Source organism: Phalacrocorax carbo, chromosome 5 (assembly GCF_963921805.1).
Source record: "Phalacrocorax carbo chromosome 5, bPhaCar2.1, whole genome shotgun sequence".
NCBI classification, from domain to species: domain Eukaryota; kingdom Metazoa; phylum Chordata; class Aves; order Suliformes; family Phalacrocoracidae; genus Phalacrocorax; species Phalacrocorax carbo.
Genome location: NC_087517.1, coordinates 18,016,045 through 18,037,309, shown reverse-complemented (window position 1 = coordinate 18,037,309; position 21,265 = coordinate 18,016,045). Strand labels below are relative to the sequence as shown.

The 21,265-nt window shown below is 60.2% G+C and overlaps 1 protein-coding gene across 13 annotated transcripts in view; it reads left to right on the top strand.

Moving 5' to 3' along the window:
- Positions 1-21,265, top strand: part of TNS1 (tensin 1) — a 66,021-nt gene that overhangs the window by 29,642 nt on the left and 15,114 nt on the right. For 9 of the 13 annotated variants that reach the window (XM_064451317.1, XM_064451314.1, XM_064451313.1 and 6 more), the window contains 6 exons: positions 354-419; positions 979-1,140; positions 9,911-11,608; positions 17,845-18,023; positions 18,192-18,330; positions 20,641-20,733. In XM_064451317.1, the coding sequence (XP_064307387.1) occupies positions 354-419; positions 979-1,140; positions 9,911-11,608; positions 17,845-18,023; positions 18,192-18,330; positions 20,641-20,733 (2,337 nt within the window). The remainder of the gene's footprint in view (positions 1-353; positions 420-978; positions 1,141-9,910; positions 11,609-17,844; positions 18,024-18,191; positions 18,331-20,640; positions 20,734-21,265) is intronic. The other 4 variants (XM_064451316.1, XM_064451322.1, XM_064451324.1 and 1 more) reach the window with 3 other exon arrangements.

Sequence of the window (21,265 nt, the reverse complement as noted above, 5' to 3'; positions counted from 1 at the left end):
TCCTGCACCTCTGACGCTGCTGCCGTTGCTAGGACATCTGGGTACCCTCCCCAAATCTGCCCTCGATGAAGCAGGGTGCTCCTGCCTCATCTGCACGGTGCAGTGCCACTCGGGGACCGGTGGCAGTGTCATTCCCTTTGTTGCCCAAATCTGGTACTGATCTGGAGGGGCTGCCTTGAGATTGTTTGGGGGCTGAGATGTGCTGCCCCATGCTGGCATATCCTCTACCAGCTCCTGGCCTTGCTCTGGCCAGTGTGGGTGTTCTGTGCTCTAGGCATGTTTAGGGTGGCTGTCTGGGTGCCCTTGGTGGGATAGATGGAGATGATCCCTTTGCTCTGCTCTCTCCCTTCCAGATGACCGCTTCCCCGAGTATGGGAAGGTGGAGTTTGTGTTCTCCTATGGCCCTGAGAAGATCCAAGGTATGTCTGGGTCACCACCATGGGGGTTTGGAGCTGGGTGCTGTGTCCCCTCCTGCTCCCCAGCTCTATCCCCTGCTGCCTCCCTTGCCACCTCCCCCTGCCCCATTTGCAGTCCCTTTGTCACTAGGTTGGGATGAGGTGTCCAGGCAGCGATGCTGATCTAGGAGCACCCATGGGTGCCTTATCACCATTGCTCTCTTCCCTAGGAGGCTGCTTTCTGCAGCACTTTCTGGCGTGGGAGAGGGGGAGGGGTTGCTTGGGAATGGAGGACCCCCACCCCAAAAAGTCCTCTCCCAGGCACGCTCATTGTCAGTCTGTCTGCCTGTCCCTAGGCCATCCCAAAAGCCCTGGCCAGCCCTATACACCATGTCTGTGGGTCTTAATGCACCTCCCTTGCCCATCCATCCCTCTTGGTGCCCCTGCTGCTACATGACTCTCCTGCCTTATCCTATGGCTCCTGCCCTCTTTCCCTTGCCTGCACCTTCTCTCAGTCTCCTCCCTCCATCCCACCTGCACTGGCTCCATCGTCACCCTGACTGACTGTCCTGCCTCTTCCTAGGCATGGAGCACCTGGAGAACGGGCCCAGCGTTTCTGTGGACTACAACACGTCCGACCCACTCATCCGGTGGGACTCCTACGAGAACTTCAACATCCAGCGCGAGGACAGCACAGAGGGCACCTGGGCTGACCCGCCCCTGCCTGGCAAGCACCTGGAGAAAGGTTAGGGCTCCTGGGGTGGTCAGTGGCCCAAGTGTTCCCATGGAAATCCCCTCCACCCCAGGGAAGGGGACACTGGTGGGCAGCAATGCTGGGGGCAGGTGGCCACTGCCACGAGGAGCGTGGCCATGGGATGGGAGAGGAAGATCTTGTGGACTTTCCCTCCTGCTGTGGTGCCAGGGAGCTCAGGCTCTTTTTTCAGCACTTTTGCTCTCAAAGCCCTGTTTGTGTGGAGCAGGGTTCAGCCCTGGTTCACACCCCAGAGCTCTGAGAAACCCAGATCCCAGTTCTGTCAGGAGTGAGACCTAATGGGGGCACCATTAGGTCTCCCAGCTCCTTTCTTGTGATGCAAGCGTGGTGGGATGTAGCCATGTCTCAATTTCCCCTGGGAGAGGTGGACATCTCCCTGGCCCTGGAGGGTCTGCACCATTGCTCAGAGCTGGGAAAAGCCCCTTGAACACCCATTTGGATGCAGCGAGTTGGCTGCCCTTGCCTGCTTGGCAGGAACAGGCAGGACTTGTATGTCAAAAGGTGGTGGGCCCCCATCCCGGTGGCAGAGCCACCTGTGGCTTGAGCAGATGTCTGATCTTTCCTGGCCCAGTCTGGACAGGCGTCCCCAAGTGGGGACAGCTGCGGTCCCCGACATCCCTGAAGGTCACCGGCTGCTCTGAGTGGGAGCTGTGGGTGGCGCGGCTTGCTGGGGAGGGTGGGGGTTCTGGATGCCTGGAGCAGGCGAGATGGTCCCTGCCTGCGATGAGGACGTGGGGCTGGACATGGGGTGGCTGCACAGAGCTGGCATGGGTGCCTGCCTTGGCTCGGGGCAGTAAAGAGGCAACTCGTGACGTGCGGGCTCAGGTATGTTGCTGGGAGCTGGGGGCTGTGGGTCTGGCACCGAGGTGAGAGGAGGTGTGTCCCTACCGTGAGCTCAGACCATAGCTCTGCCCCTGCCCCGAGCCGGCAGGGCTGGCTGGTAGCCCCCGAGTGCCTGCAGAGATCTGAGTGCCTCGGTGCATGTGTGTTCCCCTCTGGTGCCTGGGGCAGAGCCACAGCACTCCCAGCCACTTGCAGGGCTGTGGACGTACCCCAGGGCTCCTCTTCATCCCCTCCCGGTGGTCTTGGCTGGTGTTGGGGCTGTGGAGGTCCCTCCATATGCCAGCCGGGCTGTCCTTCCTGCAGGGAGGGTGACAATGGGGAACGAGGGCACCTTGGATTTGCAAACACTGTGCCGGTTTGGGGATAAGCCAGGACTGCTGGAGGGTGAAGCTGCAGGCAGGAGGCTGTCCTCCAACCCGTGCCAGTGCAGGCAGCTGCAAGACAGCCCATCTATAGCTATAGGGGGTCTCCCCCTGGCTGCGCCATAGGGCACCTTGAGCAGCAGTGGGGAGAGCTGGCATGGGCTCGGGGGCCTCCTGTCTTACTCCCTCTCTCAGCACTATTCCTCTTCTCCAGCCTGTCCCAGACTGGGATGGGGATCCTGGTGCATGGCTGTGTGAGGGGGGGGTCCCTGTTTACGGTTGTTCTCGCCTTATTTGGTCAGGGAATTGCACGCCACATTTTTGGCACCACCAGGCGTGAGCGAGCGGCGGCCGGGGGCGGAGGGGGGTGAGGCTGGCACGGGGACCTGTGGCAGGGTGGGATCAGCCGCTGCTCCTTGTCCCTGCCACTGCCCGTCCTTGCTGCTTGGCGAAGGCTCCCTGCAGACCGGTGCCGCAGCCCAGGCCGATGGGATCGGGATCGCCTGCCAGACGGTGGGTCCCCCCATGACGCACCTCCCCTGGCTTCAGCTGCTCTTGGTGGAGGTGGATGCCCTTTCTCCGGCAGCTTTGGCCTAGTGTGGGGTACCTATATGGGCTGGAGGGGTGCCTGGCAGGGTGGGGGTGACCCTGTGGGACTCTGAAGCCAGAGGGGCAGGTCGATGGCTGGGGATGGTATCTGCCTGGACGTTACCCTTGCCTCCACTGTGCTTATCTGTGGCGGCTTGGGGAAGGGGAAACTGAGTTGCAGTAGGGTCGCCAGCTGACCAGGCTTGCCAGGGCAAGGGGCACGGGAGAGGGGTCTGAACCCTCACATCTTGCTCTCTGACTGAGGAGATCTGCTTGGGTCCAGCAGGTGGGGGCTGCTCTGCGAACCACCCCCATGGCACAGGCTGGCCCTGTCAGCAAGCTCACCCTCCCACCTTACCCAGGCAGGGTCCCTGCTCGCTGCTGGGCTTGGGCTGCCCCATAGTCCTTAGCGAGAGTGGGGTGTGCTGAGATGCGCCCACAGCCGTGTCCCACTGCCCATCATCCATCCCCAAGTGGCACGGGGGAGGCAAGCAGCTCTGCCCACCCTCCTTCCTCCTCCTTGAAGGGGCTTTGGGGTCAGTGGTGGGTTCCTGCTGCAGTCCCCGTAGCCATTGGTTGGCTGAGAGGGTGTTTGGAGGCTGAAGGGTGGTGATGGAGTTCTTCTTCCTTTAGCTATTTTTGGTGGCCAGATGTCCTTTATCCAGGGAGCATGAAGGATGCTTTGCCAGCACAGTGGTGGTTCTCCCTGGGGCCCAGGCCGGCTCCAGGGAGGCAGGAGGAGAGCTGCATTTGGATGCAGCACTGCTGGGTTTGCACTTGGTTGGAAGGCCACTGCAGAGAAATTTTTGGGGTACTGCAGAGGCAGGTGGGCAAATCTGGATGGGGAACATCTATGGCCTGGTTTGGTTTTGCTGAGAAAACCAGTGTTGGTGGAGAACAGGATGCTGGGGCTGGCATGGAACCAGTGGAGGGGTGGTCCTCAGGGTCTGGATGTGTGACCATGGTGGGGGGGCACCAGGCTTTGCCATCCTGGGGCAGTGTGAGACAATGCAAAAGGGCCAGATGTGTGTCCCTGATCCAGCAGCTCCCTGTATGGACCATCCCTTGGACCCACCCTGGCTGGTCCTGCTGCACCCAGCATCCACACCCCTCCCCACCTCCCACCTCTGTATCATTCCTGTCCCCACTGTGGGCTGGCCCTGCCTGCCCCCCTTTATTTACCAGGGATGGAGGGGAGGTGGCCAGGGCCTGGCCAAATCCAACATCTGCAAGAGACTGCTAAATCCCCACCTGAGTCATGGTTCTGGCATGGGGATCCCCTGCAGCTCAGCCCCATACGCAGGGCAGGGCTGGACAGGGTCAGGAGTGGGATGACCATCCCACCCCTCTGGGGATGGGAGGTCATAGCAGAGCCTGAACCCCACGTGCCAAAGCTTGGGGGTTCCCAGAGCCCCCCAGATCGAGCAGGATGACAATCCTTCACCTTTCTGTGGGGCAGCAAGACCCTAGATGGGGTCTCTGTCATCCGTTGGTCCTCCAGGGGGGTGGGTGTGTCATGAGGTACATCATCCCTAGTAGGGCCAAATCCTGTCCCACTTATCTGGGGCTGAGGCTGCCCAGGAGGGCAAGCCAGGCTGTGCAGAGGCAGAGAGCCAAATGGGCCAGGCCAGAGCTGTTAAATCCATCGCTGGAGCTGCCGGCAGGCTGCTGCTCTCCTCCCCGTGGCTGGATCCCTGGCCGGGCTCGGTGGGGAGGGGAGCCGCTGGCTCTCCTCTCGCCTTCGCCAGCTGACTAAAGCTGAAGGAATCTGCTTCCCCTTCCCCATCCCGCCCCTCTCTGCTGCTCTCTGCTGCTCTCTGCTCCGGCCGTGGCAAGGTAAGGTCTTGGCGGGGCAAGCATTTGGGGGGCGGTGGGGACTCGGCTGGGCTAGATTGGGATCCACATGGAGTGTCTCCCTCTTGCTTCTGGTTACTCCCCATGGGAGAAATGCTGGAGCATCTACGGGCTTGGCTAGACGTTTCGGCTGGAGCATGGCTGCTCCCAGGGCAGAGTCTGTCCTCTGACCTGGTATTTGGTGTTGTGATGTGAGGGGCTGATGGGTTTTGGACCCACTGGGACTGGAAACCAGGCGGTGCTGGGATGCAGTGAGAGAGGGACAGGCTGATGGAAGCTCAGCCCCTTCTCTTCCTCATTTAAACCATTTTTGAAGTCAAGACCTGCCAGCACACATGTGTGTGGGGCTGGGGCTGTTCCCAGGCAGCCGGGCTGGAGTGGGAGCTCTCAGCCTGCCCTCCCGCAGGCTGCCCACAGCAGCACAACAGGGGCAAAAAATAAAAAGGCAGAGAAGCAAGCAAACCTTGGAGGTTTTGGGAGGATGCTGACTTGGCATGTGCCACTGTTTGGGAACAAACGGGGCTGTGAGTCAGGGGGCCGGCTGGAAACAGTGCTCTCATCCCCTGCCGTCATCTGCAGGGGTGTGGGAAATGCACGATTTGGGGGATTAGAGTGGAGGGAGCCTCACGCTTTGCTGAGTATGTTGGATCAGTTGAGGAATGGAGGCTTGAGCATGGGTTCAAGCATGGCCCGGACGTGGGGTGGGCTCACCGTCACCTGGACCAGCAAACTGTAAGCACCATCCCCACACAGATTTTGCCTGGGATGGAGCAGTGTTGTTGCAGATGGCTCCAGGGTAGACAGGATCCATGCCGTGGCTCCTGCCATGGGACAGGATGGCACATGCCATCCTGAAACCAGTGCTGGTGCGTCCACGCCGTGCCACAGTGCCGGTGGGGCAGGGAAGGGGGGTTGTGAAAAGGGTTCGGGTTTGGTGCTGGCAGGGTCAGTGGCTTGGCCACGGCAGATTTCCACTCCTCTTTGGCTGCGTATTTAAGATGGAGAAACTCAAGTCTCCAGCAAGACATTTGGATTTGCAGTCCCGGCTGGGTTACAGCATGACGTGTGGCCTGAAAGGACATCCCCACCCCCATTGCTTTTTGGGGGCAAGTGTGACACGTGCACGCAGGGGCAGGGCTCGGGATCTCAAAGGGGGGGAGGGCATCCAGTGGGGAGACGCTCAGCACCCAGTGGCTGGTGGGTAGGCTGTCCAGCTGTCTGTCTGTCTGTCATGCCTATGAAACAGTTAACACAGCGCAGCCCTGCCTGTGGAGGAAGTAGTTAATATTCATAGCTAGGAGCTGTCTGTCCAGCTGTCCTCCCTCCATGGCTCTCGCTCTCACCCTCTCCGCACCTCGCTGGGGTTAACCTGGGCTGGGGCTTATGCTTGGGCGGCCCCCAGACGCCTTCCCCTCCCCGCTCATCCCTGTGTGGTCTGGGGCGGAGGGGAGCACAACAGCACCTCCTCACCTCCAGCCTGTCTCCTGCCTCTGCCGCCTTCCTCTCCTCCGTCCTCTCCTCTGGCACCCCATGTCCTGGGGTACCCTGTAGCTGAGCCACTCCGGTGCCCCACTGCCATTGGGGTGCCCCTCTCGCTGGCCCCGTGGGACACGGCGCGGGTGAAGGAGTAGCTCCCTCTGTGAGAGGGAAAGCGAAGCCAAACAGACAAACGCCAACCAAAGCCAGCTCCGGGCTGTCAGCTCCTGTCCTGGACAGACACACGGAGCTGGCCGCAGACTCCGTTTGAGCTGCCACTGCACCAGGTCCCCCTGGAAGGCCCTGGTGCTGGAAGGGGCAAAGGAAAGGGATTTTGCTGCCTGATCCTTCCTTCACCTGGGATCTTTTCTTCCCCATCCCCTTTGGTAAGTCCTGACTTTGCTTTTCTTTGAGCTGGATGGGATGGGGGAAAGCGCTGGGGGTGGGTGGGTAATTCGTGGCCGTGGTAACCCACAGGTCAGGGGCTGTGATTACTTCTTGCCATCATATCTGGGCACAAGACGAAACCAGAGCTGCGGGGGCTGAGCTCTCCCCCATGGCACTCAGCCTGCACCTTTTATCCTACAAAGGGTCCCAGGACCCCAGGATCTTCCGTGCTGGCTGATGCTCCAGAGATGCCCTGGAGCCAGGGCTCTGGGTGGTGGGGAGTTGAGGTTGGGACAGGACTAGGGGAGACATGGTGGTACCCCAGCCTTATCCTCTGCACTGGTGCAGAGCCCTGGTCAGCGTTTGTGCTGGTGCACGATGCTGTGTTGTGCACCCCACTGGGTTTGAGGTGGATGGCTGGGATTTTGGGGATGCAAGCTGAATCCCCTTCCTGTTGTCATGTGTGCCCTGGACCAGTTTTTCTCCTGGGCATAGCTGCAGTGTGCTGGGGAGGGAGTGGGCAGAGCGTTGCCCTGCTGGGGCAGCAAGCCTGGCAGCAGGGATAGGACCAGGCTGGGCTCAGTGCTTCCCACAGCTGCCTTGATAGAGCCAGAGCAGAGCTGCGTCTGGGGCTGAGCTCTGGGTGAACCCAACCCACACTGGGATGGCACAGCCTGCTGGGCTGGAGCAGCTCTAACCTTCAGGGATGAAATCTGACCTTGCTGGGAGCTGCAAATGCTTTGCAAATGGGGACCTGGGAGCCTGCTGCTCTGGGGACAGCTGCTTCAGATAAGGCAGCCTGTCCCCCCTTCCCTTGCTCTTTTTTGGGGGATTTTAATCAACTTCTTAGGTGACAAGTGATAGTGTTGCCCAGGATGGAGTCCTGGGAGTGGCAGGGAATAGTAGGATTTGGCTCTTGGCATCGAAGTCCAGGCGTCATGTGGGGACGAGGACAGGGTGGGCGGTCAGGTGTGGGGTCAAGCAGCCTTGGGATGAGGGCCTGGCTGATGATGGAGGTGTCATGGCCCCCTCCTTGCTTGCTACCCTGGTACTGCTTCTGGGGTGGAGACCATCAAATTCACCATGTCCCTGCGTGGCTGGAGGGTCTGGGGAAAGTGGAGTGGGGTGCTTGGGGCTTTCTGGCTCTGCCACGAACTGTGTCGTACCCCATCCTGACCCCGCTTTCAAGATGTTTCTCCCAGCTGTGGGGCAGTGCCCAGCCCACAGTCTAATTAAAGCCTTTCCCAGCTATTTTCTCCCTTGGCGCCACGTGCTTTCATTTATATTTATTTATTCCCTTTTCCTTTCTATTCCCCTGCCCCATTTATCCCAGCCCCCACTCTGGCTCTTGCCCTGTTTCCTGGGACTGCCAGCACCCATTGCTGCCATCAGACAGAGGGCTGGGCGATGACCTGGCTCCAGGTGATGTCTCAGCCTCCCTGGCATTGACGCTGCCTCTGGGCATGCTGCTTTTTCCTTTCTCCCTCCATATGAAGGGATTCCCTCCCTCTCTCCCCCTTTTCCCTGGTACGGGAGGTGTTGTGGAGTCAAATGCTCCTGGTTCCGGGCTACACCAGATGGATGAAGGAGCTCTGAGTCTCCAGGAGAAATCATGGATCCCATCCTCATCCTTTCCTGCACCGAGTGCCTGGAGAGGACATCACTGCATGGACCTGGGGCACCTTCAAGCCAAGGGGGGGCTTTGGGGCTTGGCTGCCTCCTTGGGACGCTGCTGAAGGGGATTTGGGAATGGAAAATCAGCAGTGAGGAGGGGGCCCTGATTTGGTAGGACATGTGCTGGGTGTTATTGCCTCCTCTGCCTTATGGAGAGGGGGTTCGGTGGCATGGGAGCTGCTGGGGCATGGGTGCTGTGGTGTGGGACTGGTTAAGCTGTCCCCGGCTCAGGGCTGGCTTTCGGAAGTGTTTTGCTCACAGATAGGAGCGCTCTGATTTCACACTATCGCGTTAGGGCCATCTTCCGTCCCTGAGTCAGCCATCTGGCCTCCCGCCAGAGAAGAGTCATTTTTTCCTCCAAAAGAAAGCGTTTAACACTGCTCGTAAGCCCTTCCAGGAAACCTCAGTGGGGAGCTGGAAAAACAGAAGTCTGTAGCCCAGCCAGTGCTGTGCACACTCTGGCGGGGGGACGCGGCTTGGGGGCTGTCCCCATTGCTGTCTTCGTGGCCAGGGCTCCCTCTGTGCCCCCAAAATCTGGCTGCCCTGCTTGGAAACATTTAAAGGGTGCAGCTGGTTGTGGTGTCGATGCTGTTGGCTGTGGTGGGACCTGGGGGGCTCGGAGCTGGGGTGCAAAGTTGCCAGTGGTGATGCTGCTGTGCCCTGGCTGCCCCTCAGCCTGTTGGAGATGTGGAGTTGAGCTGGCTGCTCACACTGACCTCAAATCCTGGGGACAGGGTGCTTGGTATGTTCCCAGGGAGGAGATGCTGCATGTTCAGGGTTGGGCAGAGGTGCTGCCTGTATGGGAGCTTCGGGGCAGTGTCTGGCAGCAAGGAAAGGTCCGGGGCAGATCAACCCGGGCTGAGAGGGGAAGGGGGAAGGAGAGAAAGGGTGGGAGCTTGTCTGTAGCCAGGGAAGAAAATGTCAAGGATGGGCAGCTGGCTGGATCTGTGATCTGGGAGGAGAGCGGGTTGGGGGGGGGGAAGGTGGGTCTGTGGTTCATCCGTCCTTCACCCGTGGGCTGAGTAAATCCATCCAGCTGGAGACATGCAGAGCTACGAGGCCAGATCCTGACCACCTCCACCCGTCCTCCTACGGCCCACGGTGCATCTCCCCCACCCTCTGCATTCGCCTTCCCGGTGCTGCGTGGCCCTTCAGGGCCAGCTGAGTCCTGTGGAGCAGTGGGGCAGTGAAGCGACAGCCAACCGTGTGGGCAGCCCCAGTCCTCACCAGCCATGGAGGGAAATTTCCAGGAATGGTGCCTGGAGCCGGGGGTGGATTTTTGTGGATCCCAGCGGAGCAGGCGGTTCTTGCAAGACAGGGCAGGATGGCATGCGGAGTGGGGGGCTGCGGGCGCATGGGGCTGGGGGGTTCTGGCTCCAGTGTCTCTGCATGGTGGCGCCCGTGGGATTGTGGAGGGTGCCGAGGAGACAGCGATGCTGGTCGTTAAGTGTTCCGGCGGCACAGAGGAGATCAAAACCACCAGCTAATGGGACCCATTAGCTCCGTGCAGAGAGCCAGCAATTGATCTCGGGTCTCGTGTTCATTTCTCCCCTTTGCAGAGGTTGGGCACACGCAAGGGCCCCTGGATGGGAGCCTCTACGCTAAAGTGAAGAAGAAAGATTCCCTCCACGGCAGCACTGGTGCCGTCAACGCTGCCCGTCTCCCAGTCTCGGCAGTGCCCAACCATGTTGAGCACACGCTCTCGGTGAGCAGCGACTCGGGCAACTCCACCGCCTCCACCAAGACCGACCGGACCGATGAGCCGGGGGTGCCTGGGGTGCCCAGTGGCCAGGCGGTGCTGAGCCCCGAGGAGAAGCAGGAGCTGGATCGTCTCCTTGTTGGCTTCGGCTTGGAGAGTGCGCCACCCATGCACAACCACGCACCCAGCCCTGTGCCGGCACGCCTGCCTGCCGTGCCGGGCCGCCATGTGGTGCCAGCTCAGGTGCACGTCAATGGGAATGCCGCAGTGCTGGTGGCTGAGCGGGAGACAGATATCTTGGATGACGAGCTGCCCAACCAGGATGGGCACAGCGTGGGCAGCCTGGGCACGCTCTCCTCTTTGGACGGCACCACCACTGCCAGCGAGGCCGGCTACCAGGAGGCACCCCGGGTGGGCAGCCTCTCCTCCCTGCCCAATGGCCCCTCAAGCTGCAATGGGGCTGAGAAGCTGCTGAAGGAGGGGCTGTATGACAGCGAGCTGATCTCCAACGGTGGCTACCCTTACAACAACCAGAATGCCCTGGTGGGCCACCACCTCCGCGAGCCGCTGCCTCCCTTGCGACCCTCAGCATCCACTCAGGACCACCTGGCTGGCTACCCGCAGCGCCCACCGGGCTCCCATGCCCCAGGCTGGCTCCAGCCCCAGCCGCTGCCCAGCTCCCAGCCCTACGTGTATGGCTATGACCCCCCCAGCGCCTACCGCTCCCGATCTTTCCCGGCGGTGGACATGGCCAAGTACGATGCGACGCCGGCACTGCCCCAGGCCCCGGCTCGCAGCACCAGCAGCCGGGAGGCCGTGCAGAGGGGCTTGAATTCCTGGCAGCAGCAAGGAGGGAGCCGGCCGCCTTCCCGGCTGCAGGAGGGTGGCATGGATAGCCACAGCCCCAGCATCTCCAGCTGCAGCCCCCAGCCCAGTCCACTACAGCCAGTGCCCCCGCACAGCCACAGCATGCCTGAATTCCCCCGGGCGCCCTCCCGCCGGGAGATTGAGCAGTCCATCGAAGCGCTCGATGTCCTCATGCTGGACCTCACGCCCGCCGTCCACAAATCACAGAGCGTACCTGCTGCTTCCTGCCAGGACAAGCCAGCAGGACCCCTGCTCTCCTCCCTCTCAGCCCAGCCCATCACTGGTCTCTATGCCCGGCCGGCTCCACAAGTAGTCCAGCCGAGGTCCTTTGGCACATCCGTGAGCCCTGTAGTCTCTGAGCCTGGAGGCAAAGCCTATTCTCCTGGGGAGCCAGACTATGGGGTGCATGAGTACCGGGAAACCTATTCACCCTACAGCTACCAGCCAGCAACTGTGCCGGAGCCGAGGAGCTACAGCCATGCCCCGGCTGGAGCACCAATGGGCAACATCCCACTCAGCACCTCCTACAGCCCCGTGGGGTCTCAGCACCTCCTTGTGTCCTCCCCGCCTTCCCCCACCATCCTGCCACAAACTCAGATGCCCCCCAAGGGACCGGAGAGCTATGAAGACCTGTCGAGGTCAGCAGAAGAGCCCTTGAATCTGGAGGGCCTGGTGGCCCACAGGGTGGCAGGTAGGACACTTTGATTCCTCGGGGGGGGATGGGGGGAACTGCATGTCCTGAGACGCCGGAGCTTAGGGGGGTGGTGCAATGTGGAGCCAGAGATGGGAGATGCAGTGACTCCTTATTTGTGCCAGATCCACGCTTGGGACTGGACCACCCACCATGGGGGTTCGACAGGCAGGGGGACAGCCTGTGCCCCTCTCCTTTACTGAGACCTCCCCTTGCAGCTCGCCGTCTTGCAGCAGCATCACCCAGAGGTGGGGAGAAGGGGTGGCTGAGGGGATTGGGCCCCCCCATCTTCCCTCCTTTGGCCTATGGGGCTGGTCTGTCCCCTGCGGCAGGGCCACTTGCTGGGTCCCAGTGGGATTTCTCCCTTTCAGGGAGAATATGGCCAAGTTTGGGAAGACGTTTTCAGCTCCGGCTGAGGGTGTCCTGACTGGACCCCACTTTGGACACGATGCTCTCCCTGCCTGGAGTATGCTCTGGTCCCAGCAGAGCACTTGCCTTGTCTGTAATGTAGCTGGGCTCCTCCCTGATTTCAGACCCCACTTTCCCTGCAGCTTGCTAGGCTTGGTGCTCAGACCTCCTCCCTGGGCTGCCAGAGCCGGGGTGCCAGGGTGCAGGCTGGCAGCAGCCTTTCTGCCCAGGTGGCCCAGCCAGCTTGGCCCCGGGTGGTTTGATGTTGGACCTGCCTTGGGGCTGTGGTCAGGGGCTGGGAAGGCATTTCCCAGCCCTGCGAGAGGGGTTTGGTTCAGTGCTTGGCTGAGTGCAGTGCTGAGCGTTGGTGCCATGGCTGGATGAAGGCTTTTGCTCCATGCCGCGGAGGGGAAACTGCATCCTCTGTCTCCCTGCCCTCCCAGGGCTCCGGCTCAGGGGCTTTGGGGACGCAGAGTGTCCTAGCCCCCCTGGAAGGAGGTGCCATGGCTCTGCAGCAGCTCGGTGCCCTCCCTCCCTGCTGCTTCGGCTGCAGTTGTTGAACGGTGGAGCGACATTCGGAAAGGGTTTGGGGCTGTGGCCAGGCTGTGGGCCAGCTCGTGATGCTGGGGCTTGGCAACTCCGTCCCTTCCAGCTCTGTGCTCAGTTCAGAAACTCGCCCGGCATTACAAGGAGGGGGAAAGGCTTGGCTGGAAAAATCCAACAGCACCAACCTCCCAGGTGTGGGGGCTGAGTCACCATGGCACCGGGCTGGGGGGCATGAGGGGTGCCAGAAGCAGGGAGTGTGGCATGGAGGGGTGCAGAGGTGTTGGGGGCAGTTTGCATCCCTCCAAACCTGACCTCGGTCATCCAGGCCAGATCCACATAGGGACCAGGGCTTGCACAGAGGGTTTAAACAAATGCAAGAACACATGGATGCCCAAAATATGCTGTATGTCTGGACTAAATATTATAAGGAGCAGATCCCCCATCAACTATGGAGGGGAAAAAATGGGGTGGAAAAGAGGAGAGCCTCGGGGGAGGAGGAGATGTGTTTGCAGTGGGTGGGAAATAGATGTTTGATGGTATGTATGAAAAAATCCATCGCCCCAACCCTGGGGTCACATCCTCAAGGCTGGACTGAGGTCACTCTCCATGTGAAGTCCTGCAGCCACTGTGCTTTCTGAGGAGGAGAGGTGTCCTGGGGACGGTCCCCAGCCCACAGCCACCTGTCCTCACTGGAGCCTGGCCGTCTGTGCCGAGGCGAGGACAGCGCAGGCGGGTGACCTGACCTCTGGCAGGAACGAGGTGTCCCAAAGCCAGAACCGGGAGGGGACGGCCAATGGGGATGGTAGGGCATGGACATGTTTGTTTACATTCCCTGCTGCTATAAATTGCCTGTGTGTCCTGGCGCAGCGAGGAGGAGCACCTCACACCTCTTCTGTGCCTGGTGGGGGAGCGCTCCCGTTTCTGCTGGTGATGGAGAAGAGATGGGATGGGGCATTACTGGCACCCCCGGCGCCTTCCTTGAGAGAGGAGCTGGACTTGCTGTTCTTCAGTCCCTATCACCTCCCAGCAAGGCGTCTGGGGTCATCCCTTCTTATCCCAACCCTGGGCATCCTGTGATGGAGGGGACCTGCACAGTGCCATCCCCAAGGGGACACTGATGGGGCACTTGTGGCAGTGCACAAGGCCACGTGTGGCTGGGAGCCACCACTGATTTCCCATGTGGGTTTAAGCGGTGCCTGGAGCCAGGCAGTTTGGGTGATAGAAAAGCAGCTCCAAGTGGGGTCTGAGCTTCCTTGGACCCCAAGCAACCTCAGGCTCATCTGTTGGAGCCTGACTAATATTTTCTCTTGTTTTCTCTCTCTCTCCCTATTGTATCTTGTGACATTTGTCCTGTCTGCCCCTCCCTCTCCCAATGGGGGACTGTGTCTGTCCCCTGTGACCTCCCACCCTCCTTGCACCCCCCGTCCTGGTATGCTGGCAGAGTACAACGCCAAGCTCAGGGACCTCAACAAGAGCACCAAAGCCCCCCGTCCTCCTCTGAACCAGCAACGGTCCTTCTCCTTCTCCGGTTCGTTCATTCCACCTCCCTCCTCCTAGTCTGCCATCCTTCCCCATCCATTCTTCTCCTTCCATCCCTCTCCTCCCTCCTTCCTTTTCATCCTTCCTTCCTTTTCCCTTCCCCCTCATCCCTCCTTCCTCCCCTGTCCCTGCATGCCGAGTGCTCTGTGTGCTGCATGGATGTGGGATGGAGGGAGGCTTGGGAGACCCTCCCCATGCAGGCTTGACCCCCTTTCTCAGCAGGGGAATGTTCAGGGCACCACTTGACCTCTTCTGGTGACGGGGGAGCCCCTGGTCCTTGGTGCAAACTCCCCTGTCCACCCTTGGTTTTGCATCTCATCCAAGCCTGGCACTGCTTTCTGGTGCAGTTTTGTTGCTGGGCTGGATACAGACCCTCACTCCAGCCCCTCTGAGCTTTGCCGTGGCTGTGGCTCACCTCGCAGGGAGTCAAGAAATGGGGTGCAGCTGTGCACACCCCTGTTTCAGCCAGCCCCTGGCCCAGCAGGAGAGACCTGCCTCAGTCCAGGGGTTTCCCCCATGGGTCTGTCTGCAGCTGGGGGGTGGGCGAGGGAGGGGCCCCAGCTGTGCTTGTTTTGGGGTGAAACATGGCCAGCCACATCAGTGAAGTGCCCTGGGAGGAGGGGAGCTGTAGATGTATCTGTGCCCAGTGGGACAGAGTGAGTTGGGCTCTGGTGGAGAGTGGTACAGGGCAATGTCTGCTGCTGTTTCTTGTGTGCAGGCAGGGACTGAGTTTGGATCTCTCATTTCCCTGGGCATCGTGTGTCCCTGTGTGGCTTTAACTGCTAGGTGTCGCATCCCAAGGGCCATGGGATGCTGCTTTTCCCTCTCCTCTCCGCCATGGGGGCATCGCCCCGCTCTTGCCTGGCAGTAGCTCCAGCACCTCATGCCCAAAAAGCAGCTGCCTCCTGATTTGGCCCAGAAAACCGGCTCCCCAGCCACAAAACCACCTGGATTTAAATTCCTCCTGTTTCCTCCTCCCCTGGCTGTTGTGCTCCTGTCCTTCCCCATCCCTAGAGCTGTGTTTAGTCCAAGGACAGGACTTTGCTGGGAGAGGGTTGCTGCCAGATTAGGGAGTTAAATGGGCAGCAGAAGAGGTGGCAGTGCCAGAGGTGGTGGGGGCAAGGGTGGGGAGTGGGGTGCAGGCTGCTGTTCCCCCTTTGTGATGGGGAACCCCTGTTCCTGCATCCAGGCAGGGCATCCGTGGGGGACCGGTGGCAGTACTGTGGCTAAGGGAGGCTGTGTGTCTGCTGAGGGGGCACAGTGAGTGGGGGAAAGGAGAGTTTGTTTTTCAAGAGTAGTTTCCAGCCCATAAATCACCTGGGGGGTCGGGGGAGCCATGATCAGAGCCTGGGTTTTCTCCAGGCTTTGCTCTGGGCAGCCCATGAAGTTTCCCACTCTCGGCTCCTGAACAATGAGTCCCTTTTTTCCCCTCTCCTCCCTCCCCTCCCCATGGCCCCGGCCGCTTTCCACGTCTGGGGAGCAGAGCAGCCAAAGCCTGGTGAGCTTCTGGGTGTCCTGACGGGCCAGATCCAGCACCCTGCAACTGGGTGACACGCAGCCCTGGGGATGGAGCAGGGGGTCCCAAGCTGTAGATGTGTGATGTACACTGACAGCTGGGCTCTGACGAGCTGCTGTTTGTGCTTCCCAAATGAAAACTGCAAAGCAAGGCAGGCGTGCACAACTCAAGGAGCCCGGTCCCTACCTCTCTGCAGCATTCAGTTGCTGCAGCTCACTTTGGGAGGGCCAAGGATGCTGCTGGTGATGCTCTTGCAGTGGGCAGGTCACCCCAGAGTGCGCAAAGTGGAGGGGTGAAAATAAAATGTAAGGGGTTGCTTTATTTTTCCTCCCCCATTTTGGGCTTTGTTCCCTTAAAGTGAGGAGCAGGGAAAAAGATATTGGGTGGCACTATATGATGGTGTCCATGGCCACCGTGCTTACAGGGTGGCTTCCCAGAGACCCTCTCTGTCCCCTTTTCCCTTCCATGGGTCCTTTTAATGGCTGTCCCCCGCGCCCGCGAGCACCTGCAGAAGGGATTGCGGAGTTGTGTTTCAAAGCTGCTCTTAGTGGAATTTTCCAGGCCGCCTCCGCGACTGGAGCCAGCCCTGTTGGCTCACGTCCCCCGCCTTGCAGCCTGCTGCCTCTCCCCCCGAGCTGTGATTTTATTGTTGTTGCCATTCACTGGGCTGATTATTTAGAAATGCACCCGGGCCACCTCCCTCCCTCCCTCCCCTTCTCCCAGCCCTTTCACTGCTCCCAGCCCTTTCCCCGGGGCCGGGAAAGCTCCAGCGCGGGTGCTGGAGCGGTGAAGAGGGGAGGTCAGCGGGTGCGAGGCGTGGGTCCCACACGGAGCCCCGGGGAGCGAGAGGAAGCAGCTGATGGCTGGTTTTCCTCCGCCAGCCCGTGGGAAAGGAGTTGGTGTTTGAAAAGTGCATTTCCTGAAGCATGATCCTGGCCTTTTTTTTTCTTTCCTTTTTCTCGTTTTTTTTTTTTTCCCCCCCAATGTGCTGGGCCAAGGGGAGTGTGAGCACTCCCCAGCTCTGTGGGAAAGGCAGAGGGGATGGTCTTGTCACCTCTGCTAGTAGGGCTGAGACTGGGGTCACCCCACTGCCATATCTGTCCTGGGGAGGAATGGGAGCCCGCTAAAGCTCTAAGCTGTGCCCATGATGGTCTGTGTGGTTCCCCTGCACCGAACCCAACACCATCATCCCTGAGCCCTAATTAACCTCTTCGTCAGGCGAGATGGGATGGAGAGTATGTTTGGGTGCTGGGAGAGTTGGGGTCACACCCCTCATCACAGCCCCCCAAGCCCTCCCTGCCCTGTGCTCGCTTTGTCCCTGTTACTGGGCTTTATCCCAGCCCACGGGGATTGCCAATGGGCTCTACCAGAACCTGACAGCCTGGTGAAATGCATTCTCCTGTGGTGACTTGCTTGCTCCCTTCTACTCCCCAGGGTCTCGGAGCACCTTAGCGCTGCCCCAGGCTGTGGGCACTGGTGGCTCGTGGCACTGGGGTCTGGGAAGGAGGTTTGGGAGAAGATGGAGAGGAGATGCTGGTCTCCCCTTTTAGGAAGGCTTCGTGCTGGGGATAGGAGATCAGCAGTTGTTTGTTGGGGTTCCCTGCACCATTCCTCTGTTGGGGTCCTTCCTCCCAAGCCGGTGCTCCCTCTGCCTTTGGGACTCACAAAAATGGGCTTTTTCCATTGCTGTGGCTGAAGCTGCATGTGGATGTGGGAGCAGGAGTGCAGCAGAACGCAGCTGCCCTGGTGCTGGGGGATTCAGCTGTGACGCTGTCAGGAGGTCCCGGTCCTGGCCAGCTCTGCAGGGCAGGGGCAGGCAGTGTCCCCTTCTTCTAGCTGGTGGGGCTGGGCTGGCTCACTGGTCTGCTCACAGGATGCTCGTGCCCCTTGTACCTAGTGCCAGGGGATGCTGTCTCTGAGTCCAAATCGTGAAGTGCTTGGGAGGGCTAACACAGTGATCCAGCCACTAGCCACAACCTTGCCTTGCTTTTTCACATGGCCCAGGGCCACCGCTGTAGGGTATATCTGCTCCAGCTCAAAACTGACCATGCTGGTCTGCGGTTTAGATCCAGGCGAGTGCTGAAGCTGCCATCTCTGCCTGGCGGAGCCCCCACCGCAGCGCACAGCCCTGCGGACACCTGTTGGATCAGCCCTGGAGCATCTCCTGCTGGTCCCTGTCTTAGCTGGCACCTCCTCACCCATCTCCTACCCTGTGCTTGTCCTGCAGGGGTGCAGTCCCGGGAGAAGCCCCCGGAGGACAGTGCTGTCCCTGCACACAAGCGGACCCCCAGCAGCAGCCACTATGAGAAGAGCTCGCCGGAGCCCAGCTCACCCCGCAGCCCCACTATCCTCTCGCCTGAGGTGGTCAGCACCATCGCGGCCAACCCTGGAGGGAGGCCCAAAGAGGTGTGCTGGGGTGGGTGGTGGGGCGCAGCCAGCTCCAGGGAGGGAGAATTCTTTGAGGGGAGTATGGGAGTTTTAGCATCCATGGTATCCTGTATGGCTGGGGGTTAATCATGTGTTTGATGGTGGTGGTGCCCTGGAGGGTGTGATCCTTTCTCCTGCTCTTCCCAGCCTCACCTCCACAGCTACAAGGAAGCCTTCGAAGAGATGGAGAGTACCTCCCCCACCAGCCCACCCTCCGGCGGCGGTGAGATTTCTCCCTCCACCCCAGCCTTCCCTGTCTCGCCACAAACCCCTTACTCCAACCCCTGTAAGTGCCACGGCTCTGGGAGGTGGAAGGGCTTGGTGGGTGGCTCTTGGCAAGCCAGAAATTCACCAAGGGTCAGACAGCTCTGGGCTCCGGACACCCACCACCACATTAATCACTCCTCCTCTCTCTTCTGCATCCCACCACTCCATGCTGCCATCAGCATCCCATGCTTGGCACCCTCTTGGCTTTTTCCCACCCTCCACTCACTGGGGCCTTTCTTGGCTGGGATCCCAAGGCAGGATAAGGAGAGAGGCAGGTTCCAAAACACAGCATCCTTTCACCCCATCCCAGTGCTACACCTCCCCAAGAAGGGCAGCAAGGCTGTGGTAGCAGGTGAGCCAGGGGGAGGCAGGAGGGACTGAAGACTGTGAGGGGGCTCGGGCAGACCCTCGCATGCAGTGCCACTTCTTGCTTGCTCTTTTCAGGGCAGGGAGGGGAAAGGCTAGGAGATGTCAGCCCTTTGCATGCAGCTTGTCTCTGCTCCTCTGGCGCAGCATGCCTCCTTCTTGACTAACCCTGATTGCCCAGTCACGGTGGGTTTGTGTGGACCGGCTCGATCAGTGAACCCTGATGAGCAGCCTTACATTGGCACAGCATGACTCGGTCTGAGCCAGTGCAATGGAGCAGCCAGTCAACTGGGAAACCCATCAAAAAGATGACAGCAACCTCCCTAATCCCCCCAAACCACTTTTTTAGGCTGTATGCTGAGGGATGCTCTAGAGCTGGGGGTGCTTGGGCTGTGTGCAGCCCCCTCTGATGCCACAACCTTGTTGCAATGGGGCCACCTCTCCCCCATAGCTCAACCCATGGCGCCTGAGGCTGTTTCCTCCTGTGCTGTTGCTGTTCCTCCCCTGCAACCCACTGGCGTTTGAACCCAGTCTCATGGGATGCAGTGACTGGAGTGTGGGAGTGTCTCCAGGGCGTTTGGCAGCTTGGAAATGGCCCTTGTTGTTCTGGGGGACCCAGAGGCCTCGGCCCTGGGGTAGCAGTTTCTTGGCAGTGGAACAGTGGCTTGTTTTGGGGGATGAGTTGCTTGCAGAGGTGAAGGGAACAGCCTGGCTGGGGATGTGGCCCAGAGGCAGTGCTTCTTAGCCAGTGCCAGCTGGGGAGGCCTGGGAGGTTTAAAGCTGCAGCTTGCAGGCTTCACCAAATTGCCTGCTGCAGGGGATACTCCACTGGGGAGACTGCTGTCCTAGGGAAATTCCCAGCCCCGGGAGGACCCCGCTGCTCATCAGCCGCTGGAGGTGCAAGCTGACACTGTGGCTTGCGGCCGACCAGATTTAGGGAAATTGGACACCTGCCGGGGAAGGGGCTGCCATCTTGGTTTCCCAGGGACTTGGCTGCTCAGCTGCTCCAGACCCAGGCTGCTGGGGGGACCTGGCCTTGGGGTGAGGGTCTGGCTTTCCTCCAGAGCACCCACCACCCACCACCTCCCAGCGTCGCTGCGGGACCTGTGCCCATGCCATCAGTCAGGGACGTTCAAATGCTGATGGAGGGATGTGCCCTCTGGTCCCTGTTCGTGGTGATGACACCTGGAAGTCTCCCCCAGGGAGAAGCAGCGTCAGGGAGATGGGTCAAACCCAGGGGGCAGGAGGGGAGAGGAGGCATAGTTGGCTCAGGGAGGTCTGCCCTGCCCTGTGAAACCCTGCCGCCTCTCATTTCTGGTACATCCATACCATAGCCACACATACGTATGCAGCTCCTCCTGGTATGTACATATGGGCACAGGGGTACAAACCTCATGTTTGCATTGCCAGCCCTGAAGGAACATTCTCTGTGTGAACATCCTCACCCACCCATCAAGCTGGTCTGGAGGGTGGGGTTTTTTTTGGCAGTCCTGCTACCCCTTTTATGGGGGTGATGAGCTGCTCTGGGACAGGCTGGTCCCAGCTTAGCCAGACATGGGCATCAGCAGAGGGGGGTTAAGGTTTGGGAGTGCTGGGCTGGGGGGTGGCTGCTTGCACAGGGTCAATGAAAGAAGCTTCATGCCTATGGTGGGACCATTCCCTTGTGGGGATGCTGCTGGGAGATGGGGTCTGGGCCTGCCCTGGTGGGAGTTGCCCCCTTTCTCCATCCTGCCAGCCCTGCAATGGGGCAGACTGCTTCTTCCTGGGCACCTCCTGCCCTGTGTGCATCCCCAAATGGAGGGAGGGATCAGTGCCCTTTCCCGGGGTCCTGCTCCACAAAAGGGCTCTTCCTGGCAGCCCCTGATTGCAGCTGGTGGTTGGGATGGGTCATGGATGCTCCAGCATTTTTGAAGCTTCACCTCCCATCGCTCCACTAATGCTCTTGTGTCCCCCGTGCCCACAGTGCGTTCTCCCCCTGGCCTGGCCAAGACCCCACTCTCAGCACTGGGACTGAAACCCCACAATCCAGCCGAGATCCTGCTGCATCCAGTGGGAGGTGAGTGCGGGCATGGGGGCTGCAGGTGGTTTTTGGGGAGGGATGGTGGTGCCTATGAGGCTATCCCTGGAAAGGTCCCCTGGCTGGAGAAGACACTTCTGCCTCCCTTTTGAGGCCAGGTAGCCCTAGGGCCCATGGGGACTCTGGGACTGTGTGAGGGTGGGGGATGTTTTTGCTGCCCTGGGGAGCTCAGCCTAGGGTCTCCACTGTTGGAGGCTGGAAAATCCCGGGGGTCCTGCCTCCTCTTCAACCCCATACTCCTCCCTCCCTCACCCCCTCCATCCCTTCTCTTCCCCAGCACAGAGCGGGTTTTCTCTCTGGGAGCTGAGCCTGTCAGCCGGGACAGTATCCAGAGCCCACTCCTTCCTGGAGAGTGGTCACTGGGTGCAAAGGCCCTGCTGTCCTGGGGACATGTCCCACAGCAGCCTGCCAAGCCAGACCTCGCTGTTCCCCAGCACCTGGGGCCCCTTCCTGGGCCATCTCAGGGCTGAGTGCAACCCCCCCAAAACCCATCTGAGCCCAGGGGGCATGG